At 38.0% G+C, this 25185-nt stretch overlaps 1 protein-coding gene across 3 annotated transcripts; it reads right to left on the minus strand.

Moving 5' to 3' along the window:
* Positions 1 to 1025: 1025 nt before the first annotated feature.
* On the minus strand, positions 1026 to 24807 carry TIAL1 (TIA1 cytotoxic granule associated RNA binding protein like 1). Of its 3 annotated transcripts, none has more exons than XM_064464276.1 (12): positions 24516 to 24807; positions 17566 to 17662; positions 14077 to 14226; positions 13711 to 13765; positions 13313 to 13400; positions 11338 to 11413; positions 7649 to 7757; positions 7252 to 7347; positions 7080 to 7164; positions 6672 to 6795; positions 6037 to 6176; positions 1026 to 5119 (listed from the first exon to the last, which is right to left on the minus strand). In XM_064464276.1, exons 1-12 carry the CDS (start codon positions 24542 to 24544, stop codon positions 5002 to 5004), a joined length of 1167 nt encoding a protein of 388 aa, XP_064320346.1. In that variant the 5' UTR covers positions 24545 to 24807; the 3' UTR covers positions 1026 to 5001. The 3 variants fall into 3 exon arrangements, with proteins under 3 accessions (XP_064320346.1, XP_064320347.1, XP_064320348.1); XM_064464277.1 differs by having other exon boundaries at positions 14077 to 14175; positions 24516 to 24804; XM_064464278.1 differs by lacking the exons at positions 13313 to 13400; positions 13711 to 13765; positions 14077 to 14226; positions 17566 to 17662; positions 24516 to 24807 and adding an exon at positions 11879 to 12198.
* Between the last annotated feature and the right edge of the window lie 378 nt (positions 24808 to 25185).

Raw genomic sequence — 25185 nt, forward strand, 5'->3', positions numbered from 1 at the left:
ATGGTAAGACATCCAACAAGCAGCTGTGCACATCTCAAACTACTTCAATTCTACAAACAAAAGGGTTGATAGAGGCAAACAATAGAATGCCAAGCAAAGGGGTCTAAATTAAGCAAAGGTCTACAAATTCAGACACTTAAGGCAATTTGCTCCTTTATTTGTTTAGTCAACTTAGGTATTCTAGCTTGGCTGTTTAATGTGCATCTGTTTCCTCAGGAACCAAAACAAAAATGGCAAAAAGTTATGTGTTTTCTATATTTATAACTTTAAAGCATCATTATTTTAAGCAAGGAGATAAAGCAAGTTTGCATCTGAACAGCCACAATCCTTTGGACACTGCTGCGGCATCTGTGTATGCCTGTCATGATTTTAAATGTGTTTGACAACAGGGCTTGGCACTGATGCTGCTGCATCACGCACACTAGCTGGGCATGCGTACCACCTAGTCCCATCATTTTTCCCTTTCTTCCTCCTCCCCTCCCTGCAAGCGGCTGGGAAAGACAGCTGCCAAGTATCTGGGATCAGCGAGAACCTGGGTTCATGCAAAGAGCAACTGATCCCTTGTTTTCTAACGGGAATATTCAAACGCCATCACCCATCACTACAGCAAAGTCAGCTTACACTGAATGCCCTGACAGAACTCCATTAAGTGTTTTCCTTCTAAACAAACAAAAAACCCCACCATCTATGTAATGCTGATGTCTTATTGACAGCCTGAATATCAAGACAAAAGGTAAAGCAATGTTTCTTCCCACAGTATATCAGGAGTACTTTAATAACCAAGAAGATTCAGATCAGCTGTAATTAAAGCATGAGTGGCTGTGTATTTAAGCAAGAAGAACTTGTACTCAAATAATCATTACTGATGTCAAATTAACTTTCTGTCATTACCCTTTAAATGTCAGTGAGCAGACCACGTCATTCACATCCATGACCTGGATCAGTAGACAGCCCCAGAAAGATGACAGAACCAGCGTTCACTCATCAACATGAAGTCCTGTTTCTTTTTAAAGTAAAACATTCAGTAAACTTTTGAGCATTTTATTTGATTTGAAGTGATGGTAAAGGTGTGTGGGGGGTTTTATCCATGCGATACTGAAAAACACAAATATCTTAATTTTTTTAAAAAAACAATCAACTGGATTCACAAAAGTTGGCCGAAATGAAACATGACAAAGACCTTCCCAGCAGTTGTTGCCTTGCAGTTACCTTTTCATGAACAAAAACATTATTACATAGTGAAACCTTTAAATCCACCAATATTGAACAGGCATAATACACGATCAGAACAAATAAGTTCTCAGTTTCAAAAAAACACCTTCCTTTTGCTATTACAGCAGCAATCCAGACCCCGAATGGTATCTACGTATGAAGATTCAAGTTGCAACAAGGCAGTTCTTCACAAACCCCACCTTTTTTGTTGTTGTTTTTAAGTATACTGAATAAAAGATTGCCTGTATCCTGCAATATAAGACCAGTGTAACAAAATCTTTTATTGCTGACCAGGAAACAGTTCCATGTGATTAAAATAAATACTTGTGCCCTTGTTCAAAAACAGTCAGATAATATAGAAGTATCAGACACTAATCATGTCCATACAGTTTAAGTCTGCTTCCTTGTGTACAAACACAAGAAAGAAATCACTAATTTTCTCCAAAACTGAGCCTTATTCACTGTGAGACTTTTTTGGTAAGAGAAATGAAGAAAATGGTTCTGATACAGTGAATAGCTGTCTCATGACATTATCTTGGTAAGGAATAAGGTTCTGCAGGAAGAGCGTGTCTGAAAACTGTTAACAAATATACACAAGGAGGCAAGACTGATGAAAAGCTACATGTAACCTTAGATTCACAGCCTCACTACCACAACTCTGCAAAATACAAAATGGTTTTGTATGAAAAATTTTAAACAAAACATCTTTTACATGATTACAAGTGCATAGTTTACAAGTTCAGCCTTGTATGCCTGTTGTCAGTTTTACAGCAGAGAGGGACAATGTTTTGGACAGATGACAATACAGGATAAGCCCTTTATCATGTTTCACTTTTATTGAACATTTTCTGCAAATGCAGATTACAACCTTGCTTCAGGTTGCACACCGTCAACTTCAGCCATGATAAATCAATACTTATTGAAATCCAAATTGTAGTGGTAAGGGGTTAGGTAGTGGTTGATTTCTGTAGTTAGAGAAATTATAACAGCGTAACAGTCACACAGAAAAGCAGTATGGTGCAAGAGGCTCTTTGGTGCCAAAAAATTGTCAGTGATGCATTTATGAACGCTACTGAGTAGAAAGCAATCCAAATTACAACGCTTCCTCGCAGAGCTATAGAAACATTAAAGGACACTGGAGACTCACAGATCTTGAGCAGTCTGCGAAGAAATATCACCATTAAAGAGAAGCTATATAAAATCCATGGCAAAAGACTTAAATGAGAAAGTATATCCTATCTTTCATCCTGAAATACAGGTCAGGTACAGCCCAGCTCTACAGCAGGCATATTAAATAATCATATTTAAGGTGATCTACATATTAAGACCTGAAAGATCACTGCCTTAAGATTACACCCATTTATATGGGCATTTATGTGGCAATGTACTTGCATCACCTAAATCTTCAGTAGCGCCTAAAGAACATACTGCTTACATACCAGCATGCATCCAGAACATAGCCATATGTCAAACACCTAGAATTATGTAGAAACCCCAGGTTTCAAGTGAAGTCTAAGAAATCCTGAAGTAACTTGTTATTCATGTATCTACTGACTCATGATTATTTTTTTTTTTTTAAACTTGGTAAGTGTAACAAAAATGCAGACTTGTGGATTTGGGTTTTTTCCAAACCACAATGTATAGGCCGATCCTCGCATAGATATACACATATATACAAAATTTATAGAAAAACAAGAGTCCTGTAGACAAGATTCCTAACTTGAGCAGAAAAACACTACGTATATCATAAAGGAGAAACAGAGATAAAGGGCCAATTCTGTCATCACAAGCACTTATGGTTCCACACTAACTTCAGTCATTATTGCATGCATTAGATACCCAGAGTTACAAGTATCTCTGGGCAGTTTTGCCAACTGACTAAAATGCTCTTCCAGTATATCTCACTTTCAACCTGATCTAAAAGTCAAGGTACTATTAAGCATGTCAAGTAGAAGACGAGGAAAAAACCTCATGTGATTTGCTACAGCATTAAGTGTAGTTACTTGCACAACCTGGCTGGGTTTAACAAAACTGCAAGTTTCCATTTCAAAATCTATTCTAACTTGCAACACCTGCATGGCAAGAAACAGAAAAGAGAAAATATGTGGCTTCTCAGACACTCTTTTAGAACTATCACCTCTAAAATCAAACATTGTTTCTTTTAAAATGCAAGTTTGCTTCACTGAACTATCACTGCAAATCCTACTCTTTTTTTTTTATTGTGCCTGCCTCAGTGTATTTCAGTATACAGCTGAAACACTTGCACCCCCTAGCTGTCACAGGTAAGACACAGTACTTATATCTAACTTACATTCATTTTCAACTTCAAATTTATTGAGGCAGTTTATATCAATGTATCCATAAAATAATTCAGAAATAACCCAAGTATACCATTTAAACATCTTCATGATTTATCCATTTACACACTCAGTACACAGACAACCCAGCCTCTGTACATGTTCGTCACATGCAAACCACCTATAAAGACAAAAACTTTAATTAAAAATAAGTCACAACTCAGTGTACTGTTTCAACTGCATCTCCATTTACCAAATGGCACATTGAATATTCTCTAAAATAAGATGTTTTTAACAATCTTGTTAAAAAATTCTTGGGCAAAATATTTCTAGACTTAAAAAACATCAAGATTTTTCAAAACACTCAAGATACTATATAACCTATAATAACCTTGAAATAGGTTTACAAGGTTGTTAACCAAGGTATTTACATACCAAATAATGTAAAGCAAAAACTTTTTATTTCTAATGACAAAAAGGTGATGCATTAAAGATTTATGAAATTAAAATTAAGGCTCTTTGTTATAGTTCTTTATGTAACTTTACATAATAGCCAACTTTGGAAATGTCAGTCTCACACATTCTTGTCAATCTACTGCATTTAAAGCAGTAGAGTATATTAAGTATTACTCTGAATAATTACATTGCTACTTCTATGTTTGAGCATGCTTTTGAAACACTGTAATTATGAAATATTTACAATGTGTAGCTTTCAAACTTTATGTAAAAGCACAAGTATGACTGTCTGATTTGAATACAAACAACATACTTGCAATAACGTTTTTACTTCTCAAAATTAAATGCAAATTACTACAGTCTTAATAAGCAAACCAGCTCTGAAGTTTTCATGTGTGCCTGAATGTGGACAGTAAAAATTATGTGAAATTATTCAGACAGTACTGTTTTTCACTTTAGACTGAACTACTCTTTGTATCAGACTATCTTTAAGCATGTAGAAAAATTAAATATTTTTTAAAAAATTATTCCCAGACCTACATATACTTTCTGAGCTATGCCCATAAGTTTCTTGAAAATTCAATACTGTCTAGCAGGTTGTAACGATTGGTCCACAGTTTATTTCAGGACGTGTGTTCAACTTGCCGTTTTTCAACATCATTTCTCTTAAAAAGCACAGTCATATAAAACACTGAAGACAGAACAAAAAAAATGGAATGGTAACCTAAAGATCAAATTCATCAGCCGTTTCTCCTACTATATCAAAATTTGTAGTCAGAATTGTCTTTATTGACTTTATTTTCAATTTTTGTACACAAAGAAAAACATGTTCATATCCATCATGAACAAAAACTTAAAAAGGCAGAACTAGAAGACATTTGTGTCCTTCACCAAAGCAAAGCTGTGCTAAAGGTTCCAAACATTTCCATTTTTAAAATAAATATTTTCTTTTTTCATTGTCTACATTCCAGTCTTCAGAATGTCACTGGAAACTGCAGCCTATCATGAAATACACACTTTTAAACAGAGTCCCAGCTCACTGTGTTTGGTAGCTTGCCATACCATACCCAGCTTGGTTAGGTATTACAGGAGCACCTTGTCCCTGGGCAGGTTGAGCACCAAATCCACCCATCCAGGCAGCAGATGGAGATTGGCTTAAAGAGAAACAAGATGGTTAAAAAAAGGAAAGAAAAAAAAAAAAAAATCACACAAGGCAGTCAAGTTATTTACAAGACAGACTAAAAAAATAAAAACATAACTCCTACAGTACTATTCATACCGAAATAGAACAATTTCTTCTTCTCTTTAATGAGTAATTCAGGTTAACTGTTACAACATGTGATTCTTGAAAATATCATATGCTTTTTAAGAACAAAGAGAAAAAATCCCCACAAACCTTGGGTACTAGTTGCATAGGACAACCGCCTCCAAAGGAATGTACATACGCAGGTGGCTGTAAGTCAACATCAGTGATGCAGAAATGCAAAAAATTCTCAACGCCTAATTGGCATGAATACCAGTAACAGGTTTATAAGAGCTTAATATGTTTAACTGGCAAGAGATAATTAAGGATTACGCAAACAAAGAAGTTATTTTAAAATTATGTTAAAAAAGTTGAAGACTGAAGTCTTCATGAGATCACGAATTAAAAGCCCACCCAAATTCTGAAACTGCACAAGTCAAAAATGTGAGTATGTAGATTTTTCTCTCCAGGGTTATGAACCCTTTAGGTAGATACCCAGGCTCCCTGGTTCACATACTCCAGTATCCACCGCTACAAGTCAGAATCCAGAAAATTTTTAGATATCAGACAAGATCACCATCTAAAACTCTACCAGAGAAGTCTTTGTGCCTTGAGTCTCAAAACATCCATACACATGAAATGTGTGATCGAGCACAAGTCATAGTGACTCACCCTATTATTTAGTCCATTGTAATCATTAAACATAAGCTTAAGCACGCAGGAGTCCACCTAGGGCTTGAAACCTTGTGCAACCCTTGAACCGAATGAGCCTGAAACTCAGATATAACATTCTTGGAATATTCTAAAAAATTAAATATAATTACTCACTCTACTCCAAACCCCTGTTGATTCCATGCTTGGCCATACATTCCATATGATGGTACTTGCCACCCATTAGCCATATATTGCCCATACTGTTGTGGATTTCCATACACTTGGCTCCATTGCCCCCACTGACTGTAATCCACCTAAGGAGAGAATAATTCATAGTACTTCAGGTTCTAGAGATGGACTACATTCCTTTTGTGGTGCTAAAGGTAAAATTTTTTACTATATCAATCAAGTGGCTAAAATAAGCAATAATGAGATCAGAAAAATAAGACATCACTGTGACTTAATAAAATCCTTGTACTGAAAACCGTGTTTGTGCGTGTTTGAAACACCAAAGAGTATTTGGCTGCATAGTCACCTAGTCTGCAGTAAGTGAACTAACAGGAACCAGAACTACCTCAGAGTTTCTCCCTATCTTCAATCATATCCAGAAGACAGTAACAGATATTCCATCAAAATCACCAGCCCAATTTGATGAACAACTGGAACATAAGACACAACTGGAACTGAGACCAAACATGGAATTTTGTAAGAACTCTGCCACAAGATTTAGCTGCTATAACTGGGAAGGCATTACAGGTATATACACAATTGCTGTTGTGATACAATGAAAAGTTTAAAAGAGCAGTTACCTGTTGGAAGTTTTTAGTCATATCAGGGGATTCTTTACCCCAATAACATTTAACAACGTGTCCTTCAATTGTGGTTCCATTAACTGAAACAATAGCATGTGCTGCACTTTCATGGGTTGAAAATCTAAAGAATGTAAAAACAAACTCATGTTACATGTAATAGTACTTTCACCTGAATGTTAAAAAACTGAGTCCATACATACAGGAAATCCAGAGAAAAAGATCTGCTTTCACAGATATTCATCTTCTCAGGTAAAAAGATTGGTGGCCACTTTTAAAAGTTCCAAATTTGTCTATGAACATATGGTGACAGCTTTTAATGTATCAGCAGAAGTCCAATCAAGTGAAATTACAGCAAGATGAAACATTACTACATGAACAAAATCACACTTTTTCCTCTGTCCGTACCTGACAAATGAGTAACCTTTTTCTGGAAACACCCTTATTTCCATAATCTGTCCAAACGGTGAAAAGGTCTGTCTCATAAGTTGATCTACAATATATAATGTTTTTGAATTAGTGACCATTATGGTGTCCAAAAAGCTTCAATAATAAAAAAGTGCAATAAAACAAGTCATACCTGTTAGCCCAGAGGCAATTCCTCCACAGTACACAGTACAGTTTTTTGGACTTGACTGGTTTACTACATCTTCAAATCTCAATTGTTTTGTATTATCTACAAAGACAGAAGGCTGTTTTAAGCAGTAAGCTAACAGTAAGCACAAAGCCCCAGATACTTACCTTGTACGCAGTTATGAATTATACATTTAACAAACACATCCAATATTTTATGACAGACCAGTAGTGCCACCACTACACTGATATAATACACCAGAAAAATCTATTCTTTAAGATCTGGAAGTCAAGCTAGATATGTAATTAAGTGACATGATTTTGGCGGCATCATGTTTTATTCCTCCATTGAACAGTGCCACGCAAGACAGCAAACATAACATAGCATTACGTGAAGGTCTTACTTTCTTGTGTACTTTTGGGGGCTGGTGGTTTCCGTGTTGCCCAGTTAGTTCTGATTTGACGGCCTCCCAACCACTGGCCTCCCATGTGTACAATAGCATTTTCTGCATCCTAAAGAGGTTAAAATAAAGATTATAAACACACCCAAACAGAAGTAGCTTTGTACATACTTCTTAAGAAAGACTTGGTTGTCAGTTAATTCTATTGACAAAACCAATACTGGTACCAAAAATTATACGAAATTCTCAACAACCACAGCAAGCGGCCAATAATTAAGTAACATGAAGCCAACTGGTTAAAGAGAAGGCCCTCAGAAGTGACTTGGTAAAACCTTCCTCCTATCCCCATTCTCTACACCCAGGTTAGAAGCCAACTACAATCATACATACACTACCTTTACACAACAAGCATCTGTATTAGAATATTTGAAGGCTGCCCAAAAAAGTACAAAGGTCATACAGAGGCCATAAGCAATTACTGAAATAAAGCAACTATAATTTTAGTGATATTTTTAAAACCAAATTATTTTGCCAATTAACGGTATTAAAAATACACAAAAGTATATTTAATAGTAACAGATGAAAAGTCAGGAAAGTCTTCTTAATCATCAAAATCCCTCACTGAAAAATTTCTCAGATGTAACCCATGTAACATTTATACCATGCAGCACATGTTTGCAAAAGACATTGTATAATGAGATCTGAGTGTGTTTTTTCAGAATCTTAATATGCACTAAACACAATAGGCCAAGTTTAAGTAGAAAAATCTTAAGTTCTGGAAAGGCTGAATGGCAGTTACTAAGAAACTGTAACACTGAGATCAAATAGATTGCACATATAAGTTTCCTTTAATTTATTATTTGCACATCCCTCTGCCCCATCCTCTCTTCTGCCCTCTGGAGGCATGCAGCTTATGGCTGAGCATAGACTGCTTTGTAAGTTCTCTAAATATTAAATATTAAAGTCATTGTATGAACACACACAAACAAGAGAATCCATGGCCCACGCGGCTTAACTTCTTCTCTTGGGCATGAATTAGAAGACAATCTTTAAGTTCACACTGAAAGCAGAACGTCTAGTAAGCAAGGGATAAGTTTGCTAATACTTGCAAGAAGCAGCTTTCCCACCAACCGCTTTGAAAGAAGAGATTCAGAGCAAATAGTACATATGTTTGAAATGCTTTTCCAAGGGCACAAAGCTTAAGAAAAAAACACCAAGCACAAGGGACAAAGAGAACATGGACAAGTTAAAGGTGAGCTGCTAGCATTGCCCTGCCTCACACTGAAGACTTCCAGCTCTAACAGACTTGTCTCAAACTCAAATCACTCAGGACCTTTATCCTCCTAATTACAGAGTACTCATTTTGAAGACAATACATAAATACAAAAAAGAAACTATGAAAGATGACCAATAAGGGGGGTGGGGGGAAGACAAAACAAAACACTTAAACACCCTCACTCCCAAAACATAACAAGTAAGTTACAAACTGACTAGGAAAGGAAACTAGCTCTAGTGAATCTTGCTGCCAGTCCTGAGGACCATGGCTATGACAAAAATGGAACAGAGCCCATGCCATAACTGCTCCAGTTCAGTGTATGAGTGTAATTTTCTCATAACTTTGGTGTTCACTAAGACCTCAGGCTGGAGTACCTGAAATCGAGGAAGACAAGCCCCTTCCCCAAATCTAGCAGGATGACAATAAATTCTGAAAAACAGGCCTTAAACTACCAGCTCAGGATAGTCATGTAACAACTCTATCAGGGCAGCTGCTGTTTGAATGAACAGCAATCAGGACACAAATTCTAGAAGTACTCTTTAGTATTACATTTAGAATTAACTAACTAATTTTACAGAATGAATACGGATTTTAAATTGGAGCTTTTATGGCTCAGTGTTAAAAGAGTGCAGTAACTTGCATTCTGTATGACTGTTGTAGCACTTCCCCTACGGTCACAGAAACCAAACACAACCATATGGTAAGGGAAGAGAGGCACAAGGAATTAAGACATCTATTCCTCTTGTCTATTTCAGCTGCAACACAAAAATCAATAAAGTGTGAGTGGAAAAATACATTAAACCAACACATTCAATTGTAGTATCTTATGACATTTGCCAAACTGTAGAAAAGAAATTCCAACTTTTCTTCTGATTAAGATTCAGCTCCAGATAAGTCTTACAGAACACAGAAAAATAATCTTGACATGTAGGACTTCTGACTGCACAAAACTGGCTTATATGCCTAAAATCCTTAACTGTGTGTTTTTCCTGTGCAAAATATTTAAGTGATTTAAACAGTTTCCCCATGTTGTCCTAAACACATAGCTCACTATGCCAAATAATTTTCATAATTTTCTTACGCTGTCAAATATTTAACTTCCAAATTACCAATAATTATTTGCTGAGTCAACTGTATTGGTACAAATGGTAGGGCATATCACTATTTTTATCAGTACTATACTGATTAATTCTACAAATAACGTCTTTAATATCTGTGTCAGAAAGGGATACTAGTCACTTGTTAGAAGCATTTTTTCCTAAGCATCCATAACATTATCCATTATGTAACACTACCCAACACAAAACCAAGAACAACCTTTAAGTTTTACAATATCCATGACTAAAATGCTTCGGAAGTACAGAATCAACCCTTAGCTGCAAATTAAAGGCTCAAGACAAAGAACCATCTTAGATTTCAAAGCATTCTAACAACTCAAGCAAAAGACCAACCAAGAGCTTTACTGAGATGCAGACCTCAGGCAAATAAATCCAGCCATACTTCAGTGTATAGAATCATAGAATCATTAAGGTTGGAAAAGACTTCTAGGATTATCAAGTCCAACCATCAACCCAACACTACCATGTCACCTAAACCATGCCCAGAAGTGCCAGTCTACCTGTCTTTTAAATACCCCCTGAGACAGTGACTCCACCACCTCTATGGGCAGCCTGTTCCAATGCCTGACCATTCTTCTAGTAAAGAAATTTTTCCTAATATCCAATCTAAACCTCCCCAGACGCAGCTTGAACTGTTTCCTCTCATTCTATTGCTAGTGACCCAGGAGAAGAGACCAACACCCACCTTGCTACAGCCTCCTTTCAGGTAGTTGTAGAGAGTGATAAGATCTCCCCTCAGCCTCCTCCAGGCTAAACAACCCCAGTTCCTCAACCTCTCCTCATAAGACACTTGGTTGCATCAGGTCCCTGGAAAGATCAAGCTTTGGCATGAACCTAAACCTGGCAAACACCAAACCCTGCAGTGCAGCATGGCACCACAATCCTTAGGACAGAGGGCTCCAGGGTGTCATTTTGCAGAGGCTCCTAACTTATACGGGGAACTGCACCAGGCCTGGCATGGTGCCGTAGCTCCGAGACCCAAAGCGCTACTGATTGGCATCCAACCCACTGCAGCACAGATGGTTCCACAGACTAAGCTGAACTACCCCAACACACCCAAACAAGCTCTCTATGTTCAGGAATCTTCTTGCACAATATTCTCACAGCATCACTGTCATCTGAATTGTTTCAACCCTTAACCACAAATAACGGAAGCTTTTGATTAAAGTAAATTTGTCCTGTGCAGGCAAATTCATTTCCCTTGGGAAAGTCTGATACATAATGAATATATAAACAAAGAGGCCAAACCAGAAGTGGAAAATAGGCAATTATTTTAAATTTACATTGTGATTACTCACCAGTTTGTTATAAAAAGATACAAAACCATAGCCTTTTGACTTTCCAGTTGCCATATCTTTAACTACCCGTGCATCCCTGTGAAAAGAAGCACAGCTATATGAGGGTAGTAGTAATAACCTGCAAAATAAAAACTAAAAGGAACCACACACACTGTATTGTGAGCATAATTTTCTCTTCTAAATTCAGTTAGCCCTAAAACTACAATCATTCCTGACCTCTCCCTATTGCTTCTTTACCTGTTAGAAAAAAGCAGTAGGACAAAAAAAATAACATGTAATAAACATGCAACCTATCCACATAACCTATACTGGCTAGAACTAGAATGTTCAAATTTGAAGTATAAGAGAAACAAAGTTTCCTTTTCTAATATTCTATTGGCTAGGGTCCTCTAAGGTTTACTGTTCTATAAATTACTGTAACAATTCTATCTAATTTACCATGCATTCTCTAAATAGATAAATGTCTTCTGCCTAGTGATACAAAATATATGAAATATTAAAAAATCGAAAAAGAGGAAAAAATAGGAATTAAAAGGCATACATGGCCTGTTAACAGATTTCTTTATTTTTCTTGGTCAATTCTCTACCATCATTTTGGAGTTTGGGTAGCTGTAAATTTTGAAAAATTGACATTTTCAGAAATTTAAGAAAGGAGAATAAAACTAACAACAATGCTAAGCACACCAGTACGAAAACAACAAATTTACACAGAAATTTTAGTGAGTAAGTTAAAATGATTGGAAATATAGAACTGCACTGAATATAGAATGTTAAAATGTAAATACTAAAATATGTATATATAAATAATGTATAATAAGAATAAATAGAAATGAGAAAAAATCTACAACTGAGTTCCAGTGTGCACAGTTCCTTGCAGTTAGCCTTCAAGATCCTGTCCATTCTTATGAGCAATTCTGCAAAATAACCAGAATGCTATTACTTTTAATTGTGACTTGGACTTTAGAAAAACTGCAGGTCTCAGGTATAAATATAGATTGAGAAACAGAAACCTGAATTATTCTCTTTAAATTGATTTTTAAAACAGTACTACTTACCACATTAAGAGACAAAAAAGCAAAGTAAACAAAACAGCAGAGGTAAGAAATAAGATATGATTCATTTAAAAATATGCGTACAGAACAAGAGAAAAATAAGAATTTTGTTCTTAGAAATATATTCCTGTAAAATAGTACAAAAACATTCATGTGCAACTTCGAATGATTTTTATAAAGATAAACTGATAGATTAACAGACTTTTTCATAGCAGTACTTTTAAGGACATATACACTTCAACATTCAAAGATTCTTGTAATGTTAAATATATTCAGTTAGAACACCAGGTGATTTAGCATCACCTGAATTATCTATGAGATGTTTAAATAAACATTCTCTTAACTGGCAGAAATGTGCACATATTGTAAATCTACCATTTTTTCATTTAAATATTAAAATTTTAATTGATCCCATTATCATCCAAAAAAGTAGATTTCATTCTCATAGAGTATTAGATTTTCTCAAAACATTCACAGGTTATTCAGCTAGCTGCTTCATAAAATTATATTCTAATTGCCCGGTTTTCTACACTGCCTATGAAATGCAGCATGAATGCATACAAAATACACTGAAGATGCAACATATATCAGTTGTCAAGTCACTATTCTGTACACATTTTGAACAACAAAAAGTCATGCTTAGGAACAGTAATTAAATTTTAATAAAAAGTTGAAGGACATTAGCATATAAATTAGGTTAAAAGCACATTGCTTTCAGCAAAACCAGAGCACAATTACATTATTCTATTTACAAGCATGATATATACTGAGATGAAACAATAACCCCTCTTTACTGCCCACCCAACATAAGGAAAATAACATCAGAAGTTATCTAAAAAAAGATAAGAAATAACATTTCAACTCAAACAAATTTTCACTGTCATTTTCTAACTGACATTGGAAGTGTTTATTATGATACTTACGATATTTTACCAAAAGGAGCAAATGCTGACTTGATGTCTTCTGTTGTTATTTCTGGACTTAAATCCCCAACGAACACATGGAAGTGATCTGAAAATAAATAATTTACTAATCAAATATTTAACTGCTATCTAAGATTTCAACTCCTGAGAAAGTGATGCTCTGCACACAGCACTGGGAACCAGGAACGCCCAGGATTCCATTTGATGAGCAGCAGCAATTTAATCTGTCCACTCCAGTTTCCCCAGTTGTAAAGCAGAAACAGAAGAATTAGTTTGCAAAATTCTATTAAACACAAGACAGGAAGGAGAAAAATTATGTTGAAATGCATTTATGACAAATCATTACCACATTGTGAAGGATTTGTTTAGAAGTGATACTGTGGCATTACTTTACTTACTGGATGTATCTTTTTTCTGGCTACTTGGTGTTGTTGCCCAGTTTACTTTGACCTCCTGAAAATAAGTATAATATTTAGTATAAATTAACAAAATTCTTACATTTTATAAGTTCATTCAAGGGTGGGTAATAACTGCCAATGTTTACAAATCATCATTTGATATGAACCGCTGTAGTAACTAGAACATCACAAACTATGTTTCCTAAACAAGATTTACTTTTTTTAAAATCAGTATTTTTAAAATATTGCTCTAACAATATTTAACCTTGGTAAACATCTTCAACAAAATGAATGCCCTACACTTTTAATAATATTTTTACATAAACCAAATCCCTTAAATCTAAGTTTACAATGTAAGCAACTTACCTTTCCCAAAATTTTTCTCCCATTCATAGCAGCTAATGCAGCAGCTGCATCTCTGTGTTCATAAAATTCCACAAAGCAATAAGGGTCATTGCTTGTATGCTGCAAAACAGAAAATCCAACAGAAGAGTTGACCCTTCTGCTATCGGGTTGCTGAGAAGAAAATCCAGGAAAATATATTACTTATAGCTAGAAACTTTAAGAATAATTTGCATTAGATTTATGAAATAGCCTTTGACATTACACTTAAATGCAAGAATTATTAAGATGGACTTTTATTAAAGATCTAGCAATTTCTGAAGTATAGTTTACTTTGTATGAGGGCTCAGTACTTTAAGTTTACTAAACTAAAAATAACTCAACTACTAGAAAAGTGATCTGCAGACTGGATGGAAGGGGGGGAAAAGAGGGAAGAACAGAGAAGAACAAAAATGGTCTTCTGCGTCATATATATATACACTCAAAAGCTGGAAAGGCTTGTTCCCCAGATACATTTTTGCCTATTTTCTCTCTCCTCCTACTTAAGTAGTCTTTCCTTTTATTTGCCTGAAAATCACTAGCAGACAGCAGCCTTAAAGTTGCATATTCCAAACCTCAAGTGAAAAATGTATACCCAGCAACTGGGAAACATCCCTTTAAAAGGGCTCAAAACAGTTTGACTGAGGGAAAAAGATATTAATCAACTGATCATTACTCTGTTAAATCTTGGGTATAACCTGTTTTTGTAGGATGGCCTATCGAATCACCTTTAAAAATACTGATAAAGCTCACTGAGGTATTAGGTGTACCAGAGTATTAAGTGCAAAGAACGTAAAGTTTTCAGAAGAGTTGATCAAGTAAAAATGATGATTAGAATGCCAACTTTAACACTGGATTTAATCTGCCTCAAAGATGTAATGAGCACAAAAACTAGAGCCTTACACCAAAACGCCTGCATTAACTACTCTGCATGTACATAGATCGAAAGATGATAAACACTAATATTGAACTAGAATTGTTTCTTGCATGGACACAGAAGGGTCTAGCACATAAAGAAACTGCTCTGGCACCAGTATCCTTGCGTATCAACCTCCCCCAGTGTCAGACAGACCACAGCTCTAACACAAGTTAAGAGTAGGCCTTTACCAGTTTTACTGATTAACTTCTGAAAATTCACACCCATTTATATGGGCAAAGAAATCCTAATTTGCCCTGCAAAACTGGATTGTACATATTCAAACATAGTTTTGTCTTCACCTAAACAAGGGAAGCTATTAAGATCTAACAGCTGAACTGATCGCAAGGCCTTTATATACCTAAAATGATAAAGTAATCTGAAGTCATCCTTCTAAACACTGTCAGTACTAGGCATCTCTAACTGATGCAAAATGAACAGACAAGCGAAAATATACGTAAGATTATAAAAAAAAAGTTTAAGTCACAACAACCATGAAGTGCTCCAAAAGCTCAATCACCCAAGATGCCCCAAAACAGTAAGCCTTGATTCACCCCCCTTCCCATACTACTTTCCTGCTGCAATGAAAACAAGATTTGGAAAAACCATTTAAGGCATTAGCAGATTCAGCACAGTTTATGCTTCAACTGAAGTGCAATTTTACTTTCAGATTGTATGTGGGGTCTTCTTTCACACTAAGAACTTGTCTGAACACTAGAATAGCCTCTTTTGCAGATGCCCAGATCTTTAGGTGTTGAAGATACCTGTAAATATGCTAGTCACACCATCCCTCTGAGTATTATATACCCCCAAAATAAACACATGACACATTCATGTCACATATTTTACAAGTGAAAAAGAGTGAGCAAACAGTTGATACAGCTGGCTAACAAGGGGGGAAAAAAAACTCACAAAAGGGAAACATGTAAGGTATAAACTTGATGGATGGTGGTAATAACAACAGACAGGTAAGAACCACTTTAATGTAACTCAGTGCCTACGAAAAGTCTGCAACACCCTGATAAGAAGGATGGACAATATGGACAGGTACTTTGACAGCTAGAAGCACTGTAGCTGCAGGCCAGTTCCTGTCTAGAATCCAACCTGCACTTGCTGACTGTTTGGTGACAGGTGCTAAGGTCAGCCGAGTGCATTCACCTCCGTATGACTGAATATAGCTGCAAGTAGCTCTTTGTTTATCTACTTATTTCATAAAGATGTCTCACTTGTTATTTCTATGGTTATGTAAAAATCTTAAAACCACAAAGCCTAAATCAAGGTAAAATGACTGTTGGATTGTCTCATCTGGTTCTCAAGAAATTAAACTGGTGCTAACAGAGCAGCAGCACCTTAGTTCTGAAGACTATATGAATCAAAACTTTCTTCAGAGAAAAACCTAACAATTTTTGCTGTTATCCTGTGTAGTTATCCTTCTTCAATAACGTTTTAGAAAATGTGGCAGAGCTCTTATCTTCACCAAGAAGTCTGAATGAAGTGCTACATGGGAAATTAAGTTAAGACAAAGATATGAGTGATTAAACAAGCATCGGGTGGATAATAAGCAGCTGAAAAACACCAAAAATCAGTGTCTCACATTGGCAGGAAAAGACTACCACAGAGGAGTTACTAGTAGTGTTCTTAAAGAAATCTGGTCGCAAGACTTGCCTTTTAATACTTTCATTAATAATCTTGACCAAAAAAACAACGTGACTGTCGTCCGGAAATCTGTAATTACAAGTTAGTATGAAGCATAAGACGTAGTAAAAAGAAGGAAGAGCATACAGAAAACCAGAGTTGAAGAACCAAAGGTTAAACCTAGCAAAAGTTCCAATTAGTCCCTGCCTCCTCGAAGGTTATCAGTTATAAATGCAGAAGGAAGGAAAAATATTAGGGAGTGATAAGTTGCCTAGGATGTGACAGCAAGACCACAGAAATGGCTACCAACCCTAAACGTACCAAAGTATTTTACAATGAAGAGAAGAAAGTATCATACTTACCACCAGTTTGTACAAAAGACCTTATCTGGAATACTACGGAAATTTTGTCAACTTTGTTTCAAGAAAAATTAATTTAAGAACACACAGGTGCAGACAAGAGCTATTCGCACAGGCACAGAAGAGGCTCAGGAAGAGCAGAACTTATTTTGAAGGATTTTTTTACTTTTCATCCACAGTGAAGCAGCATTTGACAGGGAAAAGAATTACTGAGGCTCATGTTCAGATAAATTGAAAAATGTACAAACCAGACATGAACAACACTTAAAACAATAAGGTTTCTGATCATCAGAACAACTTTGTTCTGAAAAGAGGGGGTAACAATCCTTAAAATAAAGTGGAATCTCATCATCAGCTGGTAAAAGGTACATCAGGGCTACAGGCAAAATATAGGACTACACAACAGGTCTCTTCTACAAAAAGTTATTTCAAAAGCCAAATACAATCAACCTAAAAACACCACTACCAGTAATGTCAAAAGAAGCCCCCAATTCCATTTATTTTGGACAACTTTATCTTAAGTTACATTATATTTGCTACCCCTCAGGATGTGGAAAGCCTTACCTCTGTTATCATTTTACAGCTTTTGCATGGTCCAATCTGGCTGAATAACTGAAGTATAAGAACTTCAGTCACATCTCTGGAGAGGTTTCCTACATAGCTACACAAGGAAACAAAAACACCAACGTTTTAAATCAGAAATTTCATATTTTTAAATGCAATTATGATTTTAAAATCTTAAATTACTATTAAAAAATCTCCCTTTAAACATGCCAGGTATCTTAAAGACAGTATTTACAAATTATTTCATTATATAGTTTTAATACAGCATTCATGTGGTTTCTAAATCATAAAGCTGGCCACACAACTGAGAACATGAAGCTTGATTCAGACATAACGCTGCACACCGATATCTAGTGCCAATTGTTTCTTTGGCAGAGAAATGTCAAAAGCAGGAGGAACACTGCTCAAGAATGTTGGGTAGAACAGCAACCACCTGGGCAAAGATGTTTTACATTTCACTTCCCACTGAGTATCTAATCAAGACTACTTCTGAATTTGGGTATGAACCCACACCAACTCCTATTAGTTCAGTAGTAGCTATCAGGCATAAATTGGGCTGCCTTGCAAGCACCAACTCAATTTTTCTGTTTTCCTGAACATTTGGAAACCCAGCCCACTCACCAATAGGCAAGGCAATTTATGCAGCATTTTGCCACAGTAATGCTCCGCACAGCATCTATCTCAACAGCTACCACCTCTATAAAATTTCCCAAGATTTTGGCAGTGTTATTTTAATACCACCCATACTCCCTGATTTTTTTATTTATAAAACCTTATAAATAATTCCAAGCTTTGAAATACCTATCAAGTTTAGGCAGTCGTAGATTTGCCCAGATAGCCAGAAATCCAACAGCAGAGTTTTAGAACTACTTCTACATATTCTGCTAGACTTTAAACTCACAAAAAAGTAAAACCAGGAGACAGGTGGCTGAGAAAGTCATGCAGGCGAAACGGAACAGTTAAAAAAGTGACCAATTTGTAATCGAATTATAAATGAGAAAGGCCTGTCACAGCAACAGAACTCAGAAGTCATCAGCACAAGGACATCCGTTATCTTTACAAGTAAGCCTGTCAAGACAAAGTATTCAGATGCAACCAATAACAGGAGCAGCACTTATGTGATTTAGCTTTTGTGTGTATACTGTTGAAACAAGATACATTTTACTCTGATCTATTATAGAATGTCATAATACAGTAAACTGAAGTCAATCCGAGCTGTTAACACACTTCAGTGAACATAAACGTGAACCAGCATTTCTTAGTCTATGCATAAGCCAAATTCTCAAGTACAGCAATTTACATGCACACTTCTTTTGCTTAATGGGCATCCCTTTAAAAATTTTGAAAAGCAGTTTCTGTGTTTGTCAGCTGGACTTTTATCTAGCTTCAGCAAAATTAAATGGACACTATTTGTTTTCATCTGAACACCAAACAATGATATCAACAGATTTTTGTTTATGTTGTTATTCTTTCAACAACTATGAAAGAGTTCTGTGCTCTTTCAGTCAGGACTTAAATGCTACACAAGATCCAGAGTCAGTTTCTTATATATCACATCACTTGAACATCCATTAAAAGCTTTCATGTACTCATTACTTCCTTACTAAGTATGTATGAATAGAAGTCATTAACAGAAGCTACAGTTGCAGCCTGTACTATGAGGTGTTTCAGCAGAGGAGTTATAAACTGCAGAATTCTGTAAGACCCATTGCAGGACAAATTTCCCATCTCATTGACTTTTCAGTTCTCTATTCTGAAAACTTAGCAGTTAAACATTTATCCATACATTCTTTTTGAAACCTTAATTAAATTTTTGTTAATCATTCACCAAGATTAAATTACAAATCACCAATAGTTTTAAATGGAAATATTAACCTTTGCAGATACTACTAAAAGTCAGATGTAAAATGTAATTACCAGTAGGAATTCCCACATAAAGTATCCTTACCATTGTGAACTTATTACTAGTACTTGCTTCCTTTGTATATTGTAGAACGGAATTAGTTAACCCCATGCCTTAAGAGCGTACCTGTAAGCACCTGTACAGCAGCACTGACATGAAATTAAATACAGTGAAGTCCTACTAGCATTATTTCTACGGCAAAATCAGATACAGTAAGGAGTACAATTAACACTTCAGAAAAAAATCTTAGCCTTTTCTGAATAATATTAATATGGATTTTGGAAATGCAAGAACTCTGAAAAGCAATCTCAAGAATTCCTCTTGGTCTGACAAAAAACGCAGGAAAAGCCATTCCTTAGAAATCTATTCCATTAGGGTAAGACAAATTACACTAACTGCTAAAAGAGATACCAGGTGGTTTTCCAATACTGCTATGTCTTCCGCAATATAGTTGGGAGAAAGAATGCTGCAGCATAAACTTTTAACTGTAAAACAGGTTGCCTCTTCATAAAAATCAGCAGTGTAATTCTGGACCATCTGATTGCTAGATTCAAATAGGATGTTAAGTCCTAATGGTCCATTAATTCTTTATACGTACGTGATAAATACTGCCTTGATGTTTAATTTTACCGTAGTCAGAAGGCATTGATACCTTCACAGGTTGCTAACACTTTGACTTGAAGAATACACATGCTGAGAATACTGTACAATAAAAGGTTCACGTAACAAGGACAACATCCAGAGACCCAAATCTCTTGAACTGCATGTAAAATATGGAAATACAAACCTCTACAAATCTGAAGCAACACACTAAAAAATAAGACTTGATAGTTACTTTCATGTCTCTAAAGTAGGTTGCAGTAACATTACCTCCTTCAGTACAGTCAAAGATGACAAACCCAAACATACAAGCAAACATCTTCAGTGTACAATGTTTGAATACTATAGAACTAAGGAAAGGGATATATTCAACACATAAGGAACAGAAACCTTACCTTTCTGGAAACACAAAGCTTTCCTCAGCTGATGCTATTCACCCACCACATATCACCAGCATACTGATGTACCCAGTTTTCCCCTTTCTAGCTCAATTTATATATGATGTAACATAGCATAGTATTTTCTATTCTACTTTATGCAATCAAAATAAGCAGAAAACACATGGCTTTTAACACGCCAATGCATGGTATTTCCATCTTTTTTGTTTGGTTGGTTGTTTTTTTTACACTCTAGAGGATATATTATTCAAACTTTTTAAAAATTATAAAACCCAACAGAGAAGAAACACTTACTATACTTTTATAGGCTGTTGTCTTGGTTAATGTGACAGGGCAGCAAAAGTTGTGGCTTTTTGCATACAGGCAATAGTGTTTATTCCCTTCTGCAAGTTTGAAGCACTTAAATACCAATTAATACACACATACAGAAAAAAACCCAAACCACACACACGTTTATCTCCTGATATAAATTTCAATATATTACACTTTTGAACGCTACTTGATAACACAAATGTATTTAAAATTCAGAGATCTTGTAAAATTATCTAAAGAATAAAAGCACCACCTATCAGCAAGTAATGAGTTTTAGAATTAAAGTCTTTGGCCTGAACAAAATATCCTCTGTGAAGCTAAACAGGTTTTCACTGCATCCTAGACAGGTAAGGAAGGAAGGGACATTTACAGCCACTATTAAGTCCACAAAACTCACCTACATGCTACTTGGAGAAAAGACAGTAAATGTTTTCACACTCACAGACAACATGCTAGAAAGGGCAGATTCCATATTTAAATGAAGAAAGTATGATAAACAATAAGGTAACTGATGTGGTGAAAAACCCACAGAAATTCTAGTAGCATTTCTGCCTAGTGCTAGTGAGCTACCGTAAATAAAACAATACCAAGAGAAGTCCACTCTGCAGACTCCACTAGCAGACAACATTCCTCTACAAGAGAGCTAAACTGAAAGGTTTCAGAGAATTGAATCCAGCTCCGGGTTCCCAGTTGAAGTCTTACTTCTGCACCCCATCCAAATTCCACAAACCTTAGAATACACCATGGCAAGGTAAGGATATAACAACTTGTAGGTATTCAGTGACTGCTCATGAAGCTTTTTCTAAAATTATTAATAAGAACACACAAATTTTGAACTTTTCTTCCAGCTGTTTTCTTATCAGCAACAGCTGATAACATTAGCAACACATTAGGTTTCTGATAGTTTAGTTTCCACTTAGAAGTAGAAAAACAACTTTGACACAGCTTGTGATAGGAGATGCGACAGTACCCACAGAGAACAAAGCTTTCAAGTGTTCTATAAAAAAAACTCAGAAGCCCACAGCTGGTATTAGGACCAGCTAAAAAATTACACACTGCAAATTTTCTATATCACATTTGAATTGAGGGGTGTGAGAAATCCTACAAAAATGCCTCCCTTTCTCAAGTTACCTTCCAATTGTTTAGAGCAGTAAGGAAAACTTTTTGGCAAATAATACTGAACGTTACTCTTCACATTTCTATGAAGGCCTACTAGTTATGAAATGTGAGAAATAAAAATGCAAATGGTGCCTATTTTCTATATTAAGCCTCAGAAAACATTTTGAATTCTTAGAGGTACATGACTGATCTATCACGACTGAAAACAACATAATGGCCCTGGAAGTACTGCAAATATAAACAATTATTATTCCTGAGATATTTAAGATGGGCATAAGTGTTAGGTGAACAGTGGTTAGGTAGGTTTTTCTTTTTATAATTAAAAAAAATGCTTGCAAGTGTTAAGAAAGAAAAATTCCTAACCTACAGGTTAGGTTTTCTTTCCTGAAGGAATACATAAAATACCAAATATATTCATAGAGTATAACTTCATCAACTGAATGCCTATGCACATGGTCAAATAGCTATAGAAACAATTTGTTCTTCACTTACTCCCCACTCCCCACCCCCCACCCCCCGTAAAAACAAACAAAGCCAAGTAGTTCAACTAACAATATTATTAGTTGTTCCTGGGGGCCAGTGAGTTTTACTGATATTAGAAATTATAACTGCTCTATGTGAAAAGTATTACCCAGGATAATCACCTTTAAAAGATAACTTGCAATTCTAAATTTAAACATATTCCAGGTAAAAGTAGGGACAAGATGGAGATGTAAGAAATGCTAGAGCGGAATTTTTGTCTTCTATGAAAAAAGCCCTCAAATAATTACAGGAAAGTAACCCTACATGACTGTGGTTACTACAAAACTACTAGGAAATTAATGTATATGCTGTTTATTAGTTTGACAAACAGAGAGTCACATGCAATAAAACATCTTGGGCAGCTGTAGAGATGCTATTTCAGACATCTTGGTACAAACGTAGATTTTTTCTTCTCAGTGATTTTGACCTAAGTCACATCATTGACGGATGTGTTAGTAAGAACCCACTCCCAGTGTAGTACCAAAACTTGTTAGCAGTAAAAGAACATCTTAAAACTTTGTCTAGACACAGCATTTATTAGAAAAAAAAAAAAAAAAAGGAGCCAATCAGGAGGAAAGGAACCCTGAAAATAAAAATGAGTAGAAATCTGTGTACCTTTACCCTTTCATCTCCTCTCGTTCTAAAGCAACACTCTGAAAACTACATCCACTATCCAGGCCAAGCAAACTCAAACCATTTGGGTAGTCGACACAAGAAGCATTTAAGATCTGCTTATTTAAACTATGCATCTCAGGGAGCAAGGACTAAGTAAGTACTTATACGACACCATAAACAAGTTAAAAGAACTTCTGCAGACATAGGAACAAGAAAAAAAAAAAAACACAAAATTGCCTTGAAAAGCCTTAAATGCCAAGTCATCATTTTGTTAGTGGAAACAAACTAAAGCAATTCAGAGAGATTTTACTCCATTTCATTAGTTTCTTTAGAGTGGTCTTCAATCCAAGTTATCTTTCAAAGACTTTCTGAAGGCTACTGTCCCAAAAGCTAAATAGACAAAGATTTCATTTGCGCTGTCTTGAGCCATGTTTCTCATACGGGCAGCCTGAACGCTGGACTGTTGAGACTGCCTTTCTTATATGGACGGCCCGAACACTGTACTGTTCATACAGCACATAACACCCTTCGGCAACTGGAAATCCACGAACTAGTTAAATTAATCAACAACAGAATTATGTGCTCTCAAGTGCCTAACCATACGTATTAGCCACCCTCACAGAAGTCTACAGGGCAAAGAAAACCCATCTAAGCCATACCTGCGGAGTTGAAAAAAACTCAACAGCAACCAAAAAACCTCAAATTTATATTTTTAAACAGAAAACAGACGACAGCCACCAACTGATTAAACACTGCCTAGAGAGACACGGCCAACATCTAGTTATTGCTCTTGCCAGGGCCCAAGAGGCTGTTATTGAAGCACACTGTAAAGCACTGGAGGAAAAAGCAATTTCTCCTACCCTGCCTGCTACAGAGGGTCTCGTTTCACAGCGTCCCCCATCCCACCCACGGCAGGGAGAGCACAAAGAACTCTCCTAACGCCGGGACGGCTGTGAGGGGGACCCGAGGACGGAGGACCCGAGGACAGGGGACCCGGCCCCCGCTTCCCTGGGAGAGGCTGGTGGCGGCAGGCCGGGAAGCGGGCCTCTCCCCCGGCCACTGCACACAGACCCGGCTAAACCCCGCATCCCCCCGCCACCGCCAATAGGGCGGCAGCTCCGCTTCCCCCCGTTTTCGCCCTGAATCGGTGCAGCACCGGCCCGCGCCCTCCCCGTCCGCGCCGCCTGCAGCCGCGCTCCCCTCCCCGCGGCCAGCTCCACGCCCGCCTCCCGCCCCTCCCTCACACGCTCTCCCTCTCCTCAGGCGCCCTCCGCTCCCGGGACCCCCGCGCCCGCGCCTCCCCGCACCGCCCGGCCCGCGCCTCCCCGCCCCCACCGCAGCCCGGCCACGCACGCCTCCGGGAGCGCATCCCCCTCCCCGCCCGGCCCCCTCCGCCCCGGGCCCGCTGGGGGCTCGGTCTCCCGCTCCCGAGCGCCCCCCGCCCCGGCCCACGGCTCCCCTGCCGTCCCCTCCCCACTCACAGGGTCCTAGGCTGCCCGTCGTCTTCCATAATGGTGGGCGAGCGCCGCTCTCAGCTGCAGCCGGGGGCGGCGCCGGAGGGGGGCTCCGCCGCGCAGGGAGACGAAGGGAAGGTGAGGGTGAGGGCCCCGGCTCCCCCCGCTCCGTCTCGCCCCCTCGCCAGGTCCCGACACCGCAACCCGAACAGGAGAGGGAAGAAGCACCACAAAATGGCCGCCGCCACCAGACACTCAGGAAGCCGCGCTCTGCGCAGCCGCGCCCCGCCGGCCCGCTCCCTCTCAGACCGGATTCTCTTCCCCCGGTCCCCGCCGCCGCGCCGCGGAGCGCGCTGGGGATCGTAGGCGCTGACGGGGCGGGCGCAAGCGCCTCGGGGAGCGGAGCCCGCCGTCCCCCTGGTCGTTGTAGTCCCGCGGCCGCGCAGCGCGGCGCGTCCCGCCGGGGCCGGACCGGGGACGAACTACGACTCCCGGCGTGCCTGGCGGCACGGGGGCCTGCGGGGGGGGGCCAGCCGCGCGGCGGCCCGCCTTCTCCCGCCGCGGGGCCAGGGCGGGCGGTGCCCATTGGCTGCCGCCGGCCCGGGAAGATTTGCTTGTCGGCGCCGCCGCTTCTCGCCGGCGCCGGGGCCGAGCAGGGTAGGGCTCGGCCCCAGGCCTGACCACCGGCCCCAGGCCT

Source organism: Phalacrocorax carbo, chromosome 12 (assembly GCF_963921805.1).
Source record: "Phalacrocorax carbo chromosome 12, bPhaCar2.1, whole genome shotgun sequence".
NCBI lineage: Eukaryota > Metazoa > Chordata > Aves > Suliformes > Phalacrocoracidae > Phalacrocorax > Phalacrocorax carbo.

Excerpts from the sequence above, each read along its gene's own strand:
- TIAL1 (XM_064464276.1), bottom strand. The coding sequence starts at position 24,544 with ATGGAAGACGACGGGCAGCCTAGGACCCT. Across the intron at positions 17,663-24,515 it reads GACGGGCAGCCTAGGACCCT|CTATGTAGGAAACCTCTCCA; the intron begins GTGAGTGGGGAG and ends TTCCTTGTGTAG. Across the intron at positions 13,401-13,710 it reads CCAGAAAAAAGATACATCCA|ATCACTTCCATGTGTTCGTT; the intron begins GTAAGTAAAGTA and ends ATTTATTTTCAG.